The sequence below is a fragment of the Stenella coeruleoalba genome (genome assembly GCF_951394435.1).
Source record: "Stenella coeruleoalba genome assembly, chromosome: 10".
Classification (NCBI taxonomy): Eukaryota; Metazoa; Chordata; class Mammalia; order Artiodactyla; family Delphinidae; genus Stenella; species Stenella coeruleoalba.
In genome coordinates, this window is record NC_137156.1 from 65,686,987 (window position 1) to 65,705,963 (window position 18,977).

The 18,977-nt window shown below is 48.1% G+C and overlaps 2 protein-coding genes across 2 annotated transcripts; both read left to right on the forward strand.

Moving 5' to 3' along the window:
• Positions 1-27: 27 nt before the first annotated feature.
• On the forward strand, positions 28-16,931 carry ATRIP (ATR interacting protein). The gene is made up of 13 exons (XM_079935227.1): positions 28-336; positions 2,168-2,298; positions 2,978-3,148; positions 4,723-4,841; positions 6,434-6,591; positions 7,849-7,944; positions 8,262-8,391; positions 8,581-9,270; positions 14,951-15,087; positions 15,246-15,337; positions 15,797-15,877; positions 16,097-16,349; positions 16,762-16,931. Exons 1-13 carry the CDS (start codon positions 90-92, stop codon positions 16,827-16,829), a joined length of 2,373 nt encoding a protein of 790 aa, XP_079791353.1. The 5' UTR covers positions 28-89; the 3' UTR covers positions 16,830-16,931.
• Positions 16,932-16,936: 5 nt separating this feature from the next.
• On the forward strand, positions 16,937-18,917 carry TREX1 (three prime repair exonuclease 1). The gene is made up of 2 exons (XM_079935228.1): positions 16,937-17,586; positions 17,905-18,917. The coding sequence occupies exon 2, from the start codon at positions 17,926-17,928 to the stop codon at positions 18,868-18,870; it is 945 nt and encodes a 314-aa protein (XP_079791354.1). The 5' UTR covers positions 16,937-17,586; positions 17,905-17,925; the 3' UTR covers positions 18,871-18,917.
• Positions 18,918-18,977: the final 60 nt, after the last annotated feature.

Consider the following 18,977-nt stretch of genomic DNA (forward strand, 5'->3'; position numbering starts at 1 on the left):
AGCGGCAGCGCGCGATCGGTTGGTCCAGCCCTCCGGCCTCGAGGTTACAGGCCGGACTCGGTGCCTTCGGATACCGGCTGGCGGCAGGCATGGCTGGAATCCCCGCGCCAGGCAGCAGGAGGCGGAGCGGGCCCCCGGCACCCAGTTCTGGCCCGCCGTCCAGCACCCAGCACCCTCCGAGCAAGCGGGCCCGGGGCTTCCTCGCGGCCGCCCCCCCAGACCCAGAAGACCCATTCGGCGCGCACGGGGATTTCACCGCCGACGACCTGGAGGAGCTCGACACCCTCGCGTCACAGGCCCTGAGCCAGTGCCCGAACGCGGCTCCGGACGTGTCCAGTGAGTGCGCCTTTTCCCCGAGGGTGGTGCAGACCTCGCTAGACCCACTAGGTGGCTGTGGCTTAAGAACCCCACGACCGCTGTTCGGTGTCTTGAACTCACACTGCCACTTCACCTTTTAAAAATATAGGAACAGTTTGATTTAAGCAGCGGCGTGTCCCAAAAGGTCCTTTGATTTGGGGGAGAAATGTATCAGGAGTGTCAAACAGCCGATTTGGAATACCGAAAGCTAGGTTAACATTTTACTTTAGTTTCTATACTTTGGACCAGTAAGGTTCTTAGTTCTTAACAGAGATCCTTGCAACACGACTACCACCACCAGCAGAATCATCACTACCTACACATGGGGACCCATCATTATGACAGGTTTGGGAGGCTTTAGATCTAATGAAGACCACCTTTTCCCTTGGACCGCATGAACATAAGAGGGGCCTGGCAGAGGCAAGAGATAAAAGAGATTCATTCTTTTATACAACCAATAAATCGTACTTAGGTGCCCAAACATTAGGAGCTGCAGACACTTAGCAATAAACAAAAGACAAAAGCCCCCTCTTTCATGGAACTTACCCTCATTCTAGTGAAGTCTTGTGGGGCTCCCAGGAAGAGAAATCTCTACATGGATGTCTTACATGCATCTTATATTCCACACAATCATTTCCTGGAAACCCAGTCATCCACCAGTATCTCCAGCATGGTGCCTGGCGAAGCATTCAGAAAACACTCAGAACATTTGATGACCAAATGTTCTGCATGGCAATGACTAGCACCACTCTCAATCATGTAGCACAAGGCAGGCAACAGCTCCCTTTCCTTGACCACGGATCTGATTCCTTTCCAAATCCTGTAACTTTACCTTCTTCATCCATCTCTGGAATCCATCCTCTCTGCATCATCTCTGCCATCTCCCTGATCTGTGTTACCATCACCCCTCTCCAGACAATAGTCTGCTAAATTGTTCCCACATTTCCAGTTATGACTCAAGTCAGAGTTTATACCACAGCCAGAGTGATCTTTTCAAAACTAGAATCTCTGTGTCACACACAGATACACGTGAACATCCCTACTGAAAGCCTTTAATGACTTCACACTACTTCTAGTATAAAGATCAAAATCCTTAACATGGCCAGCAAGGCCCAGCATGGCCTGTCCCTTTCCCTCTCCTTCTTTGGGTTCTAGCCACACTAACCTTCCTTCATTCCTTGAATTCTCCCTGCTTCCTTACAATACAGAAACTGCACATTGCTGTTTCTTACACACTGAGTGTTCTTTCCATCTATTCCCCATCGCCACTCACCTGGTTAGTTCCTGCCTGTTCTTCAGCTCTCCATTCAGTCATCACTTACCTGGGGAAGCCTTCTATTCATCCCGTTGGATCAAAGCCCCTATTATAGGCTTTCCTATATTTGCTCTTTTCTGCAGCTCTTATAACAGTTGAAATTTTACATTTATTCTTGTGTTTTTGAGTGTCATGTAAGCTCCATGAGTGTAAGGACTGTATCCATTTTGCTCACCATTGCACCTTTCTTTAGAGGCTAAAGCCTGGCATATTTTAGGTGCTCAGTAAATATCGTTGAATAATAGATCACTGAGTTCTGACCAGTGAGATTCCCACAGCACCTTTCAGCCTTTAGATGAGACTCTTAAAACTGGGTGCAGAATGGGGAGAGGGTGGCAGCTTCTGTTATTTCCTGAGGATTGATTCATGTTCTTATGTTGTAAAATACCTGTAGTGCTTACTAGATCTTTCTCTAATTTGCTTTCAAAAGTGATTGTCTGGCTAAAGTGGGAAAATGTTGGGTCCTAAAAAGTATACGGGAACTGCTTTTTACAGATGTTCATAAGGTCCCCAGATTAGATGGGATGTCAAAAAATCCTTCAAGGAAAAACAGAGAAAGTGTTCCAGTTAAAGATAATTTTGAATTAGAGTTACTTCAGGCACAGTACAAAGAGCTTAAAGAAAAGGTAAGTGATTTAACTTGTGGCTTTTGTAGTTAATTCATTCACTTATGCATGTGTTATAAAGCATTATACAATAAAATATATAGACGTTTTAAAACAAGAGTCCAGATTCATCCCCATGAATTGGGGGAAAGAAAGCCAGAAAATTCTGGTTGAAACTAAATCCTGAGATTCCTAACAACTAGGGCAAGAAAGGAAACATTGTAAACCATATACAAAAAGAGATACAAACTTTCTGTTGTAGCACTGAGATAAATTTATAGCCTATGTCTTATATAAGAAACAACATCATAATGGTTGCTATTTTCATTAGCAGTTTTGCAAAAAAGCAAACATTCTTCATATGACTATCTATAGGTCCCTAGAAAAACCAAGAACATAATGTAGAATTTTAGTTCTGTGAAGTGTGTGACCCAGATTGTTTAATACCTCTTAGAGCCTATAGAATCTGCATGCAGAAGTGACAAGTGTGTCCTTAAGCTATCTTGCTGAATATCCACTGTCCCAGGAATGGGCCTAGCAGATCACGGTGATGTCTGATTGGTACAGATATATTTTGAGCACTCTGGTCTGTTGGACATGTTTTAAATGTGTTTCTTCGTCTCCCCAGCTACATGTTGAAACATGTACATATATAATTTTCCCTTACAAACTTTTCACAACATCAATTTGGGATTTACAGATGAAGGCAATGGAAGAAGAAGTGCTCATTAAAAGTGGAGAAATTAAAATTTTACGGGACTCACTGCATCAGACAGAATCCATTCTAGAGGAACAGAGAAGATCACATTTCCTTCTTGAGCAAGAGAAAACTCAAGCACTCAGTGACAAAGAAAAAGAATTCTCCAAAAAGGTGACCCAGAACATTTGTTTTGCTTGTATGGACATCAGCTTTGCCTGCTCAATGAGTTCCTTTAGAAGCAATGACTAAAGTTGCTTATAGATCTTCCAGGAAGATTTCAACAGTTGTTTGTCTTAAATACTTTCGCTACCAACTAATTGCATGTACTTTTCTCCAGGCTCTGAGGTTTGGAAAAGGACTTAGATGAAACTCTGCTTTGCTGTGGTAGTCTAAGTTACTAGCTCACACTTTGCAGAAACAGCTAAAATTAGTGGGTTTTTTGTTGTGTGTTTTTTTTGTTTTTTGGCAGATCAGAAACTCAGTTAACCTAGCTTAGGCCAAAAGAAAATGTATTGGCTTCCATAACTAGGTCTGGGAAAACAGGTGTGCTGGGGCCTCAGAAGACTCAAGATTTGCCACGACTCATCTTTATTCTCTGTACTATTGATAGGCTCCATCCTTATGGTAGAGGATGTGTTCTCCAGGGGCTCCTGGGCTCATATTTCATAGCTCCAGAGCAGACTGAAGACCTAGGGTTCTTTATCTCCAAGTTTTAAAATTCTGGGGAAGGCTCTAATTGGTCTAACCTGAGTCAGGTGCCTGCCTCTGAACTAGTCACTGTAATCAAAGAGATAATAGCTCCCATTCAAATCACATATTCAAAGGTAGGAAAATGATGTTTCTTAAGGGAAGGAGATACTGTTCTGGGGAGAAAAACAGTGGGTGTCCAGTATATTACCACTTTCCTTCACTTCCCAGGGCTTCAGACTTAAGAACGTGGGCTTATTCTACCGTTACTTCATTCAGCAAACTTGGCAGTCTTTAAAGAAGCACTGACCTGTGCCCAAGACTAACAGCAGTAGTTGCCTTTCCATATACATGATGAAGAGCAATGGGTTTGCAATCAGACAAACCAGAGTTTGAATCTAGGCTTTATCCTATTCAAGCGGTGACCTCAGGGTGATGACTTATGCTCTATGACTCATTTCCCTTATCTGTTCCAGAAAATAACCAGAAGGGCTGTCGTGAGACTTAAATGGTCCTGCCCTTGTGTCTGGTGCTGTGCCTGGGAATGGCAGCAGTTACCATTGGCCAGAACAGCAGGTCTCCCCACACTGTACAAGGTTTTGGTAAAACTCTTCTAAATACTCAGCCCAGACCTTCAGGAAGACTTGGATTGTGCACCACTATATTCACTAAAAGGTCTACATGTTACCGTGAGATATGGTACCTTGTCAAGCTCTGTGCTGGGCATTTTACATTCACCATTCTTACTTAATACCCCCAACCAGGAAGACAGGTACTTATGTTACAGATAAGCTGGAGTTCAGAGAGGCTGAGTAAATGGTATTTGAACCCTCACAAACTAACCAGCTATAGTTCAGGTCAAAATATCTTTCTAGAATACCATGTCATCTTTCAGGAAGAAGGTTAAAGCTTGATATTTTAGGACATTTATGTCACAGCAGACTTTTATACTATCTCTCATTGCTTGTTTTTCCTTTACTATCCTGAGATTTTGAAGCCCAGAGCTGTTTCTGTATATGTGATGAGGCCTCTATAAGTATGCTTCTTTTGCCTTCCAGCTCCAGTCATTGCAGTCTGAACTCCAATTTAAAGATGCAGAGATGAATGAATTAAGGACAAAGCTTCAAAGCAGTGAACGAGCTAATAAACTAGCTGCTCCCTCCATTTCCCATGTCAGGTAATGATGGTGCTAGAGGGAGAATACAGTTTTGTATCGTTTAGAGTCTGAATAACAATGTCAGGCTAGTCCTGAACAAAGGTCGTTTAGACTCTGCCACTGGGGCATAGATGCTCTTTCCTGAAGGCCTCAAAGATGGTTTGGATGAGACTAGAGTGGTTTGGGGCATCATAGCATAAAGGCCCCACACTCTAGAAGTGCTTCCTCCCTGTAGACTTTATAAACACAACACAGCTCCTCGGGATGAAAAGAGGCTGGAAAGATGCTCTCCAAACTTTTGGAGTGGACCAGTCTTCATTTTTATGTAATTTGTTTCAAATAAATGATTTTGCCCCAACTGTATTTCAGTCCCAACTGCTTGGAATATTTTTTCTCATTTGCTGTCCAGCAGTCCCCACCTTTGCTGCAGATGTGATCAGTTTGTTAATGGTCCGTCCTGTCCCCTGCCTGCCAAAGAAGTCTGGCACACTGTCAGGATCAGCCTTGAAATTTGAACAGTGTGGGTCAGGTCGTCTTTTTCTGGTATTAAACATTCTGCTGCCTTTGCTTATAATGGGCAGGGTGTGAAATTGAACTTTTCTTGCCTTGCGTAGCCCAGGTAAGACAGGAGAGCAGAGGGAGTCCATCCTCACCTCTTTACACCAACAGGAGTGCCTCAGCATTGTTCCAATCAGAGGGTTAAGACTGCTTCTCTAACATAAAGACCCTGGCACCAAGGCACTGGCTCAGTTTCCAAGTTGCAAGACACAATACACCTTTTTCTAGACCCTCTTTCTCCTGAAAATCTTTTCATTCAGTCCCTGACTATTATAAAAGAGGTTGTTCCAAACTAGTGGTTACCAGGGGGGAGAGGAAATGGGAAAAAGGCAATATAGAGGGATAGGGGAGTAAGAGGTATAAACTATTAAAGTATAAAATAAACTACAAGGATATATTGTACAACAAAGGGAATATAGCCAATATTTTATAATAACTATAAATGGAGTATAACCTTTAAAAATTATGAATCAGGGCTTCCCTGGTGGCGCAGTGCTTGAGAGTCCACCTGCCGATGCAGGGGACACGGGTTCGTGCCCCGGTCTGGGAGGATCCCACATGCCGCGGAGTGGCTGGGTCCGTGAGCCATGGCCGCTGGGCCTGCGCATCCGGAGCCTGTGCTCTGCAACGGGAGAGGCCACAACAGTGAGAGGCCTGCGTACCGCAAAAAAAAAAATTATGAATCACTATAGCATTTGCTTATAACTTATATAACATTATATAGCAACTATATTTCAATTAAAAAAAAAGAGGTTGCAAACTGAAAAGATGTTTTGGTGGAACTGGAAATAGTAATGGAGTTATAGCCAATTTTTTTGGGTGATTGGAAGAAGGTGGAAGCAAATGAAAGATTTTTTTTTTCAACAATTTGAATCAAAATGCCTTGAATTTTGCATTGCTGTCCTGACAAAGAATAACAAACGTGTAATAGATAAAATTTTTGGTCAAATCACCTAGATAGGAAAAGTTTAAAGTTTGTTAGAAGTTTTATAACCAGGTATTTTACATGGTGTTAGCAGAATCATTACTTTGCTTTCATAGTTAACTTTTTCCAGTCCTAGGAAAAGCCCTTCTGTGGTTATAAAGCCAGAAGCATGTTCTCCACAACTTGGAAAACCATCTTTCCCTACAAAGGAGTCTTTTAGTGCTAACATGTCCCTTCCCCACCCCTGCCAGACCGATCCAGGATATAAGTCCCTGATGGGCAAAGAGGGTAAGTCAGTCTATCCATCATCTATTGCTCTATATCAGACTACTCAGACTTGAGCCTTGAAACATTTGAGTATTTATTTTCTCCTCGTTTCTGTGGGTCAGCAGTTCTGATAGCACAGTGGGGATGGTTTGTCTCTGCGGGCACTGAAGCCTTGTAGGGGGCTGGAGGATCTATTTCAAGGTGGCTCACTCACATGTCTGGCAGTGGAATTCCTTTCCACATGTGGGCCTTTCCACAGGGCTACTTGGCTGATCTCATAACCTGGTAGATGGCTTCCTCTAGAGCTAGCAAACCCAGAGAGATAGGTGGAAGCTATCCTTTTTATGGCCTAGCCTCAAAGGTCGCATAGCATCACTTCTGCCACATTCTGTTTGTTAGAAGTTAGTCATTGAGTCTGGGCCATGTTCAAGGGGAAGAAAACTAGGCTGCACCCTTTGAGGAGAAGTGTGTCAAAGAATTTGCAGGCATATTTTAAAACCTCCAGTCAGCATCCATTGCCATGCCAGAAACACAGCTAGTATGCAGGAACATGTGCTCCTTTCATCGCCCAGCTGAGTCCAGACTGAGGGAAGGCTACTGCTTTCTAGAGAGACAATCTAGCATTAGTAGGTTTTCACTCTGAGACTGTGCTATGCCAGTTTATCTTACAATTCAGATACATTGCCTTTCTCCTACCATCAACCCTTTCAAGTCATTAGCATCACGCCACCCCTGAGAACTACAGCTACTAACATTTTTGATATTTAGCAACTTCAGGAGAGGTTATCGGGTGGTGTTATGAGCAGGCAGTGGAGCCCACCAGCCTGGCCGAGAGTCCCAGTCACACTGCTTACTGGCTTGCATGATTTGAGCAAGTCCCTTAACCTCTGTGCATCAGTTTTCCCATATGTAAAACAGAGCCAATGATAACACCTCCTGGTTGGGTTGCTGTGAGGAACAAGAGAGCTAGCATGTATAAAGCTCTTAGAACAATGTCTGGCACATAATAAGAATCATATAAAATGCTTTTATGTTATTGCCTGATTTTGAAGTGGGGCAAACAATTTAATTTTCTTTTCCTTTCCTTTCCTTATGCAAGTTCCTGTTTTATATGAGGAAGGCAAAGATGTGAAGGTTCTTGAGTTGCTTTGGCTCTTGTTTTGATCCAAAGTTGAAGAAGTAGAACAATGTATGTTTTAAACTCATTACATTTAAGAGTTTCTGATACACTTGTGCTTTTGTGTTCCAGTTTTGATTAACATATTATCTGTTATTCAGAGAATAAGACCCACAGTCTGGGAGATGACCCGATAAAGCAAGAACAGTCCCAGAAAAGGCTTATTGACAGCTGGATGCAGAGATCAAACACTCAAGGTACCAGAATGTCTGCTCCTTCTGCAGGAGGCCTTCCTGGGTCCAATCATCCTCTGTGATGCTGCAGTGGAATTGCCTAGGGAACTGTCCTGGGCTCAATCAGTACCCCAGGCAGTGCTTTAGAGGGTCCAGGGGAGTAGTAGTCTGTGGCTTAAGCAGAAGACTATAAAATGGAAGGGGCCAAGAGCAAGTATGCCTCCGAGCCTTCAGTACCCACAGGCGTCTCAAGGGAACTTAGTGGCAGTTTAGAGGATAGTTGGCATCACAGAAAAGCACTCTCATGTCAGAACCTTCTACAGTCACCTTGTCTTCTGCAGGCTCCATTTTGATAAACCTTCTCCTGAAGCAGCCTTTGATCCCAGGGTCATCCCTAGGTCTGTGCCACCTCCTGAGCAGTTGTTCTGAGGCTCCTACCGGCACCCTGTTCCAGCTACCCGGGCTTGGCAGGTAAGCATAATACTCCTAAAAAGCTTGTTTGGAAGAAGTTTCCAGGAAGCAAGTCCCTATCTGGTCCTGACCGGCCTAGGAGGTCTGCTCTGGGCAGGAAAACTAGAGAATTTAGCAGGCAGGTTGTTTGGGTCCCTTGACCTTATCTCCCTCTCACACTTGTGTGTTTTCTTTTGTGTCTATTGCTAGTACCTTGACTGGGATTTCAAGCCTGAGGACCACAGGTTCTTGTGATGGGTCATTTCCCCTCTTGGCCCTGAGAGAAGCACAGAACCTGGCACTTACTGGACTGAATCTGGTGGCCAGGAATGAAGGCTCCTGTGACAGAGACCCAGCAGAGGGAGGCGGAAGGGCCTTCCCACTCTGCCAGCTTCCTGGAGCTGTGCACCTCCTCCCCCTGGTACAGTTCTTTATCGGCTTACACTGCCAGGCTCTGCAGGATTTGGCAGCAGCCAAGAGAAGCGGAGCGCCTGCGGACTCACCGACACATCCCTCCTGTGTGAGCTCTGGGGTAGAGGCCAGCCCCGAGGACTCACTTTGCAACCTGGAAGGCTTCTCTGTGGCTTCACTAAGCGTTCTTCAGCACCTGGTGTGCCACAGCGGAGCAGTCATTTGCCTGTTACTATCAGGAGCAGGCGCCGATTCTGCTGCTAGGGAAGGAGACCAGAGCCTGGTTGACGGACATGGTCGTGGGGATGTGACCTCAGCCCCAGGGAGGCTTGCTGGTGACCAAGGCCAGCACCCACTATTGAAGATGCTTCTTCAACTTTTGGCTTTCTCTTCTGCAGCAACAGGTCACCTTAAAGCCAGTGTCCTCAGCCAGTGCCTTAAGGTTTTGGTGAAATTAGCTGAAAATGCTTCCTTTGATTTCCTGCCCAGGTATAACACAGCATGGGAGTCATGATTCCTTGTGGGTCTTACCCGGCCTCTTGAGGTCTGTCCTGTGGCCCCTGTACTTGTTCCCATCTTGACTCGTCCATACTGCTCAGCTCTAAGCCTTGGTTTAGGTTCTTAGCTAGAGTTCTGAAGTGATGGGAAGTGGGGCCAGGAGTTAGAAGAACCAAGGAAGTGGTTTATTTGGCTTAGTTCTGCCTCTGGATAGTAGGTAAGCAAAAGAAGCTAGTCACTATGGAAGAGTGTCCTGCCCCCGAAACAGACAAATGTTGAATCAAGAGGCCTTTGAACCTGGGACATGGATCAGGTGAAGACCAGATTTCAGAGCCACATTGAAGTTTAGTTTGGTGGGGTTCCCTGAAGAAGCAGAGGGTGTGTGGAGGGTCTGCAGCTACAAGCTGACCTTGCTGGGCATCTGCCCATCATCATGGTGTCCACCACTGGCATGAGCCACAGGTTACTTGCTCTTCTTAAGGTTTGTTGCGGAACACTGTTGTCGTAAATTCCTAGCTTGGGATTCCGGACCCTCAACACTGGGAGGGTAAACACCACCCAGCCAATCCCCTCGTCCTGTAATCCCATCTCCCCCTCAGCATTCCACCAAGAGGCCAGTTCCTCTGTTGGATGTCTCTTAAGCCTTTTTGTCTCTGAACTCAGAATACCTGTTTGCTAAAAACACTTCTGGATCCTGGTTTCCGTATGAATATATTCTGGCTTGTCTGGTGCATCCTAAAGGTGGTGCTTAGAGCTAGACACAGTGTACTGCAGAGTAGTGTGAGCAGCAAGATAGGCGTGTTACCATCACCCAGGTGCCTGGCAGGGGGCCCAGCTCATGGTGGCTGATTGCTTCTTTTTTTATTATTGAGTCTTCTCTTTCCTTTTATTTTTTTTAATTCCGTAGTGCTTTACAGTTTCCAAAAGTTTCACACACGATTTCATATAATCCCATAACAATGCTTTTTTTAAATCCCCTACCGCTAGCTATATTGCCCTTCCTCCCTTCCCTCTCCCCACTGGTAACCACTAGTTTGTTTTCTGTGTCTGTAAGCCTGTTTCTTTTTTGTTGTTGTTGTTTGTTTTTTTGTTTGTTTTTTTGTTTTTTTGTTTGTTTTTGCGGTACGCGGGCCTCTCACTGTTGTGGCCCCTCCCGTTGCGCAGCACAGGCTCCGGATGCCCAGGCTCAGCGGCCATGGCTCACGGGCCCAGCCACTCCACGGCATGTGGGATCCTCCCGGACCGGGGCACGAACCCGTGTCCCCTGCATCGGTAGGCGGACTCCCAACCACTGCGCCACCAGGGAAGCCCCTGTTTCTTTTTTGTTTTGTTCACTAGTTTGCTGTATTTTTTAGATTCCGCATACGATATCATACAGTATTTGCCTTTCTGTCTGACTTACTTCACTTAGCATAATGCCCTCCAAGGCCATCCATGTTGCTGCAAATGGCAAAATTTTGTTCTTTTTTATGGCTGAGTAGTATTCCAGTGTGTGTGTGTGTGTGTGTGTGTGTGTGTGTGTGTGTGTGTGTGTGTACGTGTACCACATCTTCTTTATCCATTCATCTGTTGATGGTTGCTTCCATACCTTGGCAATTGTAGATGACCCTGCTATGAACATTGGGGTGCATGTTTCTTTTCAAAGTAGTGTTTTTGGTTTTTTTCAGATATATACCCAGGAGTGGAATTGCTGGGTCACATGGTACTTCTACTTTTAATTTTTTGAGAAACCCCTATACTGTTTTCCACAGTGGCTGCACCAATTTACATTCCGCCAACAGTGTAGGATGGTTCCCTTTTCTTCACATTTGTTGTGTTCTTTTTGATGATAGCCATTCTGACTGGTGTGAGGTGATATCTCATTGTGGTTTTGATTTGCATTTCCCTGATGATGAGTGATATTGAGCATCTTTTCATGTGCCTGTTGGCCATCTGGATGTCCTCTTTGGAAAAATGTCTTTTCAGTTCTGCCCGTTTTTTGATTGGGTTGTTTGTTTGATGTTGAGTTGTATGAGCTGTTTGTATATGTTGGCTACTAACCCCTTATCGGTCATATCACTTAGTTATCTTCTCCCATTCAACAGGTTGTGTTTTCATTTTGTCCGATGGTTTCCTTTGTTGTGCAAAAGGTTTTAAATTTAATTAGGTCCCATTTGTTTATTTTTGCTTTTGTTTCCTTTGCTTTAGGAGATGGATCCAAAAAAAAAAAAATTTGCTGCTATTTATGTCAAAGAGTGTTCTGCCTATGTTTTCCTCTAGGAGTTTGATAGTAGCTGGTCTTCCCTTTAGGTCTTGAATCCATTTTGAGTTTATTTCTGTATATGGTGTTAGAGAATGTTCTAATTTCATTGTCTTACAAGTAGCTGTCCAGTTTTCCCAGCACCACTTATTGAATAGACTGTCTTTTCTCCACTGTATAGTCTTGCCTCCTTTGTTACAGATTAAATGACCTTAGGTATGTAGGTTTATTTCTGGGCTCTCTATTCAGTTCCGTTGATCTATGTGTCTGTTTTTGCACCAGTACCATACTGTTTTGACTACTGTAGCACTGTAGTATAGTCTGAAGTCAGGGAGTATGATTCCTCCAGCTCTGTTCTTCTTTTTCAAGATTATTTTGGCTGTTTCAGGGTCTTTCATGTTTCCATATAAATTTAAAATTTTATTCTAGGTTCTGTGAAAAATTCCATTGGTAACTTGATAACAATTGCACTGAATCTGTAGATTGCCTTGGGTAGTATAGGCATTTTGACAGTATTGATTCTTCCAATCCAAGAACAGGGTATATCTTTCCGTTTATGTCGTCTTCAATTCCTTTCATCAGTGTCTTATAGTTTTTGGAGTACAGGCCTTTTGCCTCCTTAGGTAGGTTTATGCTTAGGTGTTTTATTCTTTTTGATGCGATGGTAAATGGGATTGTTTCCTTAATTTCTCTTTCTGATAGCTCATTGCTAGTGTATAGAAATGCAACAGATTTCCGTATATTAATTTTGTATCCTGCAACTTTACCAAATTCATTGATGAGCTCTAGTAGTTTTCTGGTGGCACCTGTAGGATTTATGTATAGTATAATGTCATCTGCAGACAGTGACAGTTTTATTTCTTCCTTGCCAATTTGGATTCCCTTTTATTTCTTTTTCTTCTGATTGCTGTGGTTAGGACTTCCAAAACTATGTTGAATAAAAGTGGTGAGAGTGCTCATCCTTGTCTTCTTCCTGATCTTAGAGGAAATGCTCTCAGCTTTTCACCAATGAGTATGATTTTTTTTAATTTTATTTATTTATTTATTTGGGCTGCATTGGGTCTTAGTTGTGGTGAGATCTTCGTTGAGGCATGCGAGATCTTTAGTTGCAACGCATGGTCTCTTCATTGTGGCACACGGGCTTCTCTCTAGTTGTGGCATGTGGGTTTTCTCTTCTCTAGTTGTGCGTGCAGGGTCCAGAGTGTGTGGACTCTGTAGTTGTGGCGCGCAGGCTCCAGAGTGTGTGGGCTCTGTAGTTTGCAGCATGTGAGCTCTCTGAGGCACACAAGCTTAGTTGCCCCGAGGCACATGGGATCTTAGTTCCCCGACCAGGGATCAAACCCGAGGCACATGGGATCTTAGTTCCCCGACCAGGGATCAAACCTGCGTCCCCTGCTTTGGAAGGTGGATTCTTTACCACTGGACCACCAGGAAAGTCCCTACCAATATGATGTTAGCTGTGGGTTTTTCATATATGGCCTTCATTATGTTGAGGTATGTTCCCCTCTATGCCTACTTTCTGGAGTTTTTCTCTTAAATGGATGTTGAACTTTGTCAAAAGCTTTTTCTGCATCTATTGAGATGATCACATGGTGTTTATTCTTCAGTTTGTTAATGTGGTGTATCACATTGATTGATATGTGGATATTGAAAAATCTTTGCATCCGTTTCTTACTTTTTAAATGAATGAATTCCAGGAACCACATTTTTAGCAGTTCTCTTGGTAGATATATCATCATTCTATTCCTGTTGAGCTTGTCCACAATAACATCAAAAAACAGCCATTTAATGGGTGCTTACTGCAGGCCAGACACAGATGCCTTCTGTTCACTAGCTTGGATGGCACCCTCAGAGCCCTGTTGTCTTCACGCCCAGTACAGAGCCTGGCTCACTGTGAGCACTCAGTGTTTGTTGAATGAATAAACCCCATGTTGAGGTAGGGAAACTTGTCTGAAACCCCAGAGGGAGTATGCTAGATCAGCCAGTTAGGCTCCTGAATCATTGTTCTTTTTTTTTTTTTTGAATCATTGTTCTTGATCGCTGTCTGATGCCACCTCCCACACAGTGCTTCTCTGAATTCCTTCATGCTTGCAGGCTGAACCCCATTACCACACAGCTTCTTGTTCACCTTGTAGTAAAAGCCAGGGACAGGTGCTCCCAAGGCTCCATAGCAGTATACGATACAACATGAGCAGCCAGGCAGGCTGTGATCTCCTATGAAAGGCACCACTGCCCACCCAGGCTTGAGGGCACATCATCCCCTCAGACACTTGTCTTCCCACTGCATCTGTTTTAGGGGTAGGTCCAGCGTAGCTCCCCAGGTACTGGCATGGCAGGCGCTTTTGAACAAAAAGTTCTCATCCCCAGCTCAGCCAGGGCAGCATGACGTATTTATTGTGCATTTAGGGGCTGTGCCAAAAAAAAAAATTTTTCATTTAAAAAGGCGGCTCTGATGCTGTCAAAAATAATTTGGAAACCACTGTGTTGTATATAAAGATGGATTTTTTTAGTTTCAGGGGCCACTTCTGGCCTAATAATGAAATTAGGTAGTAACCGGTTAAATTCCAGTTTCCCACAAAGTTCCACACTCCCTGGTGACTAGAAACATTCAGCTTGTCTCTCATACAGGATTTGCTCTAAAATGAGTTCGCCCCAAAAAGACCTTGCTTCCTAATGGTGTACAGGAATATTCTTAACCCTCGGTGCCGTGCGCCTGAAAAGGGACATACCCGCAGAACTGCCCCTCCCCCCACCCACGAGGCTGTGTGGGTTGAGCAAAAAGCAGTGCTTGTCTTTGGACTCGGTTCCTTGGTAATGAATGCGCCATCCCTTTGCCCCCAAGACCAGGGGGAGAGTGCCCAAGCCCCTCACCATGCACACCCTGAGTGTGTACCTTCTCATACGTGGCGGCAGAGGAGCTGGTGTTTCCCGACAAGTGGGGAAAATGAAGTCTTCCTTGCCCAGCGAGTGGTCTCATAAGATCCAACCATAGCCAAGTCCACATTGTTGCTGCTGATGCCTGGCCAGTCCTCTGGTGGTGGGCACAGGACGTTTCTCTCACACTCAAGTTGAACCTGCCTCCCTGTTTGGGAGCAGAGGCAGGAAGGAGCCCAAGAGTAGTGCAGAGGCCGGCACCCGAGGTCCAGGGGGGCACCTCGTATTTGCTGGGTGGCACTGTGCCAGGTAAGGGCCTGTCATCTCTAAGGGATGACAGGCCCTGTCCCTCACAGCAGTCCCACAGTGAAGGGTAGTACCCACTCGTTCACCTGAAACAAGTATCAGCAAGTAGGGTGGCATTTGAACTCAGGTCTGTCTGAATCGAGTCTCCTTTTTACTGGCCTCTTCAATTTCCTGTTGCCTATCGTGAAAGGTGAGGGTGAGTTATGGGATTGGGTTGGAGGTGTCACATCTCTCTGGGGCCCTGTGTTTCAGGTTCCAGTGCGTGTTCCGGGTGCTGCCACAGTGCCTGCGCCCAGAGACACCCCTGCCTAGTGTGCTGCTGACTATTGAGCTCCTGTCCCTCCTGGTGGACCATGAGAAGCTTGCACCTCAGCTCTGCTCCCACCCGGGTAAAGCAGGCCAGGGGCGTGCGTCTGGACTCCTGCAGCTTGGAGGGAAGGGTGGTGGCAGGGGCAGGTCCAGGGCCTCCTGAGGGCTTCTGCAGCTTGTACCTCAGGCACTGGGTGAGAAGGCGGATCCTGAGTGAGAGGTGGTGTGTCCTTTCCAGAAGGCTGCCTCCTGCTGCTGCTGTACATGTACATCACATCGAGGCCTGACAAAGCCGCCTCGGAGACACAGTGGCTTCAGCTGGAACAAGAGGTAAAGACACCAGAGCCCCTTTTGTGCTGCTCACCAACCCACCCCACCCCACCCCACCCCACCCCATCCCATGTAAGAGCCACTCTTCTCCTTCCTCTGGGAATTAAAGGAAGCTTTAATTCATTTTGGTAACACGCTGAGCCACTAGCAAGGTAAACTCATTTGGGGGGCTCCATACTACACAGATACAGTACAGTCGGAGCCCAGGGTATCCTGGGACTTGGCAAAGTTGCCTGGTGGCTGGAGGTGGGCACGGAGGCAGGTGGGTCAGTGGTGAGACACAGGTGTTGGTCCTGAGTGTCTCCTGGGAAGGTCCCAAAACACAACCACCTCTTGGATCCCATTAGTGCAGACAAGCAGTTGCTGAGGCAACTGGAGCTCTTGTAGAAGGCTGAGAAAGCCCTCCCTGTGACCAGGGCCTCACTGTGCCATGGATGGGACAGTCTCTTCTTGTTCTAGGCTGTGTGGCTCCTGGCTAAGCTTGCTGTGCAGAGCCCCTCCTCCCCAGTCACTGGTTCCAGCTGCCAGTGCAACGTGGAGGTGAGTGCCGGGGGCAGGCAGGGGCCGACAGTGGGCAGCTCTGCTGGTGAATGACAGGGCCCCGTGAGAGCATCCCATGCTCCTTCACCAGGGCTAGACCCTGGTGCCACTGTTCAGAACCTTCCTCACCCGGGTGGCTAGGAAAGATGCTGCCCAGCTAAGCAGGCTGTCAGGGTGCAGGGACCACCTGACCTGACCTCAGCCTGTGCCCTCCCTCAGGTAGTCAGAGCACTCACGGTGATGCTGCACAGACAGTGGCTGACTGTGCGGAGGGCAGGGGGGCCCCCGAGGACTGACCAGCAGAAGCGGACGGTGCGGTGTCTGCGAGATACAGTGCTGCTGCTGCACAGTCTGTCCCAAAAGGACAAGCTTTTCACTGTGCACTGCGTGGAGGTCCTGCATCAGTACGACCAGGTGATGCCAGGGGTCAGCATGCTGATTCGAGGGCTTCCTGACGTGACAGGCTGTGAAGGTGAGCCTGCAGGAGGGCCCCTCCCTGCCCCAGCCCACATGTGGAGTTTGCCCTGAAGTTCATGGACGAATCAGACTACCTGGCCTTAGGTCAGCAGTGCTCCATCCACACAGCCTTTGCCGGCACGGGGGCCATTTTTTTTCTTCCCTGTCCGGTTCTTCTCTCAGCATATCAGCCTGCCTTTTGCTCATACCTACTGAGTCGGCCTGGCAGAGCCACGGTTTTTCCAGAAACATCCCTGTCTGAATTGCCTTTGTATTATTTTGCTTGCAGTAGCTGAGGGAGCAAGGCCTGGGCGTGGAAGGGACTGCTTGGTTCCTGTGGGCCTGGTGGGGAGGAGAGGTGGGACCTCCCCCAGTCCCAGCACCTTCAGGCAGGACTTCACCACAGAACCCTCTTGTTTTTGGCTCAGAGGCAGCCCTGGATGATCTCTGTGCCGCGGAGGCTGATGTGGACGACCCCGAGATGGACTGTGGCTGAGGCCTGTGAGCATCGAGCCACATGGTGGCACCAACACCACCACTTTCCTTACCTCATCCCCTGATTAAAAGCAGTGACTGGCTGTTAAAGAAAAGGCCAGCCTTATGTTTCCTGAGTCTGATCTGTGTGGGCTAAGTGGGAGGGACAGAGCAGGAGGAGGACCCAGGGAAGGCTGAGATCCTTCTTCCTGTTCCTGGCCAGCAGCCCCACGGTAATGAATCTGCTTTGAGGAAGGAGCCCTGCCTTGCCCTGCCCTGCCTTGCCCTGCCCTGCCTGTGGAATTGTCCTGAGTCATCACTTTCGCCTGAGGCCATGGGAAGAAACCATTGTGTGGCAGGGAAGAAGGTGGCCCTCAGCCCAGGCCTAAACCAGGGAGGCCTGGGAAAATGGGGCCAAGGGGTGGGTGCAAAATGGCCACGGCAGGGGCTCCCAGCAGGCTCAAGTCCTGGAGCTAGCCTGCCCCATAGCCCTGTCCTCCCGGTTTGAGGGCGTGAGGGCCCTGGTGCATTGTGCCAGCCAGCAGGCCCACAGCGAGAGGTCTGAGGAGGCCTTTGGGGATAGCACTGTGGGTGCCTGGGGAGGGACAGGTGTTGGCAGGAGGGACAGCCCAGGCAGGCTGACAAGCGGGGCGGGCCTTGCTCACACCAGCCGCTGGGCGGGCTCAGGCCGAGTTTCACTTCCCGCCACTGCTGCCAGCAGCAAGAACCAGCTGGAGAGCGTGCAGCACCCTGAGTCATTGCTGCCTGCCTGCTACTCGGTAAGTGAGGACCCCCGAGGGGAGGGGGTAGGGTGGGAGGGCATGGGTACCTGCCCCACCAACCCTCACCAGACTAAGCGGGCACTAGGGGGAGGAGCCAAGCCTTCCCCTGAACAGAAAACAGTGTGCTGGTCCCACTAAGAAAGCCACCCCACCCTCCCTGGCTTTCTGCCCTGGAAATGGGTCCTGGAGCTCAGCAACAGTGCCTGCCCATGCAGGGAAGGCCAGAGGGGTGCTCCTGCCCACCCCACCCCACTTGCCTTACCTCTTATCACTGGGCACTCACACACCCACCACCCACCCCATGCTCCTCCCCAGGCTCAGCGGCAGATACCCACCATGGGCTCGCAGGCCTTGCCCCCGGGTCCTGTGCAGACCCTCATCTTCTTGGACCTGGAGGCCACTGGCCTGCCCTTCTCCCAGCCCAAGGTCACAGAGCTATGCCTGCTGGCCATCCACAGATGGGCCCTGGAGAGACTTCCTACCCCTCAGGGGCCTCCTTCAACAGTGCCCCCACCACCCCGGGTGCTGGACAAGCTCTCCCTGTGCGTGGCTCCGGGGAAGGCCTGTAGCCCTGCAGCCAGTGAGATCACAGGTCTGAGCACACCTATGCTGGCTGCACACGGGCGTCAATGCTTCGATGCCAACCTGGCCAACATGCTCCGAGCCTTCCTGCAGCGCCAACCACAGCCCTGGTGCCTTGTGGCACACAACGGTGACCGCTACGACTTCCCCCTGCTCCAGGCAGAGCTGGCTGTGCTGGGCCTTGCCAGTGCTCTGGAGGGCGCCTTCTGTGTGGATAGCATTGCTGCCCTGAAGGCCCTGGAGCAAGCTGACAGCCCCTCAGAGCACGGCCCAAGGAAGAGCTACAGCCTGGGCAGCATCTACACGCGCCTGTACGGGCAGGCCCCACCAGACTCACACACAGCCGAGGGTGACGTCCTCGCCCTGCTCAGCATCTGTCAGTGGAGGCCACGAGCCCTGCTGCGGTGGGTAGATGCTCACGCCAGGCCCTTCAGCACCGTCAAGCCGATGTACGTGGTCACAGCCTCGACTGGAACCAGCCCAAGGCCATCTGCTGCTACGGCCACGGTACCCCTGGCCAGAGCCAGGGGCACCAGCCCCAACCGTGGTGGAAACAGGAACCCTAAGCCCCTTTCCCCAGTGAAGAGCCCTGGAGCCCCACCCAGGGAGGGACTGCTGGCCCCACTGGGCCTGCTGGCCTTCCTGACCTTGGCAGTAGCCACGCTGTATAGGCTGTCCTTGGCCATACCCGGGCAGTAGGCCAAGAAGGAAATTCTGACTAATAAAGACCCTCCACAGCACCGAGTGATCACTCACTTCTACCCACCGTGGCAGCCTGAGAGCCTCCCGCACTTCTGCCCACACTG

Coding starts and splice junctions, on each gene's coding strand:
- ATRIP (XM_079935227.1), top strand. CDS start 90: ATGGCTGGAATCCCCGCGCCAGGCAGCAGGAGGCGGAGCGGGCCCCCG. Junction 337..2,167: donor CGCGGCTCCGGACGTGTCCA/GTGAGTGCGCCT, acceptor TGCTTTTTACAG/ATGTTCATAAGGTCCCCAGA. Junction 15,338..15,796: donor GGCTTCAGCTGGAACAAGAG/GTAAAGACACCA, acceptor TTCTTGTTCTAG/GCTGTGTGGCTCCTGGCTAA.
- TREX1 (XM_079935228.1), top strand. CDS start 17,926: ATGGGCTCGCAGGCCTTGCCCCCGGGTCCTGTGCAGACCCTCATCTTC.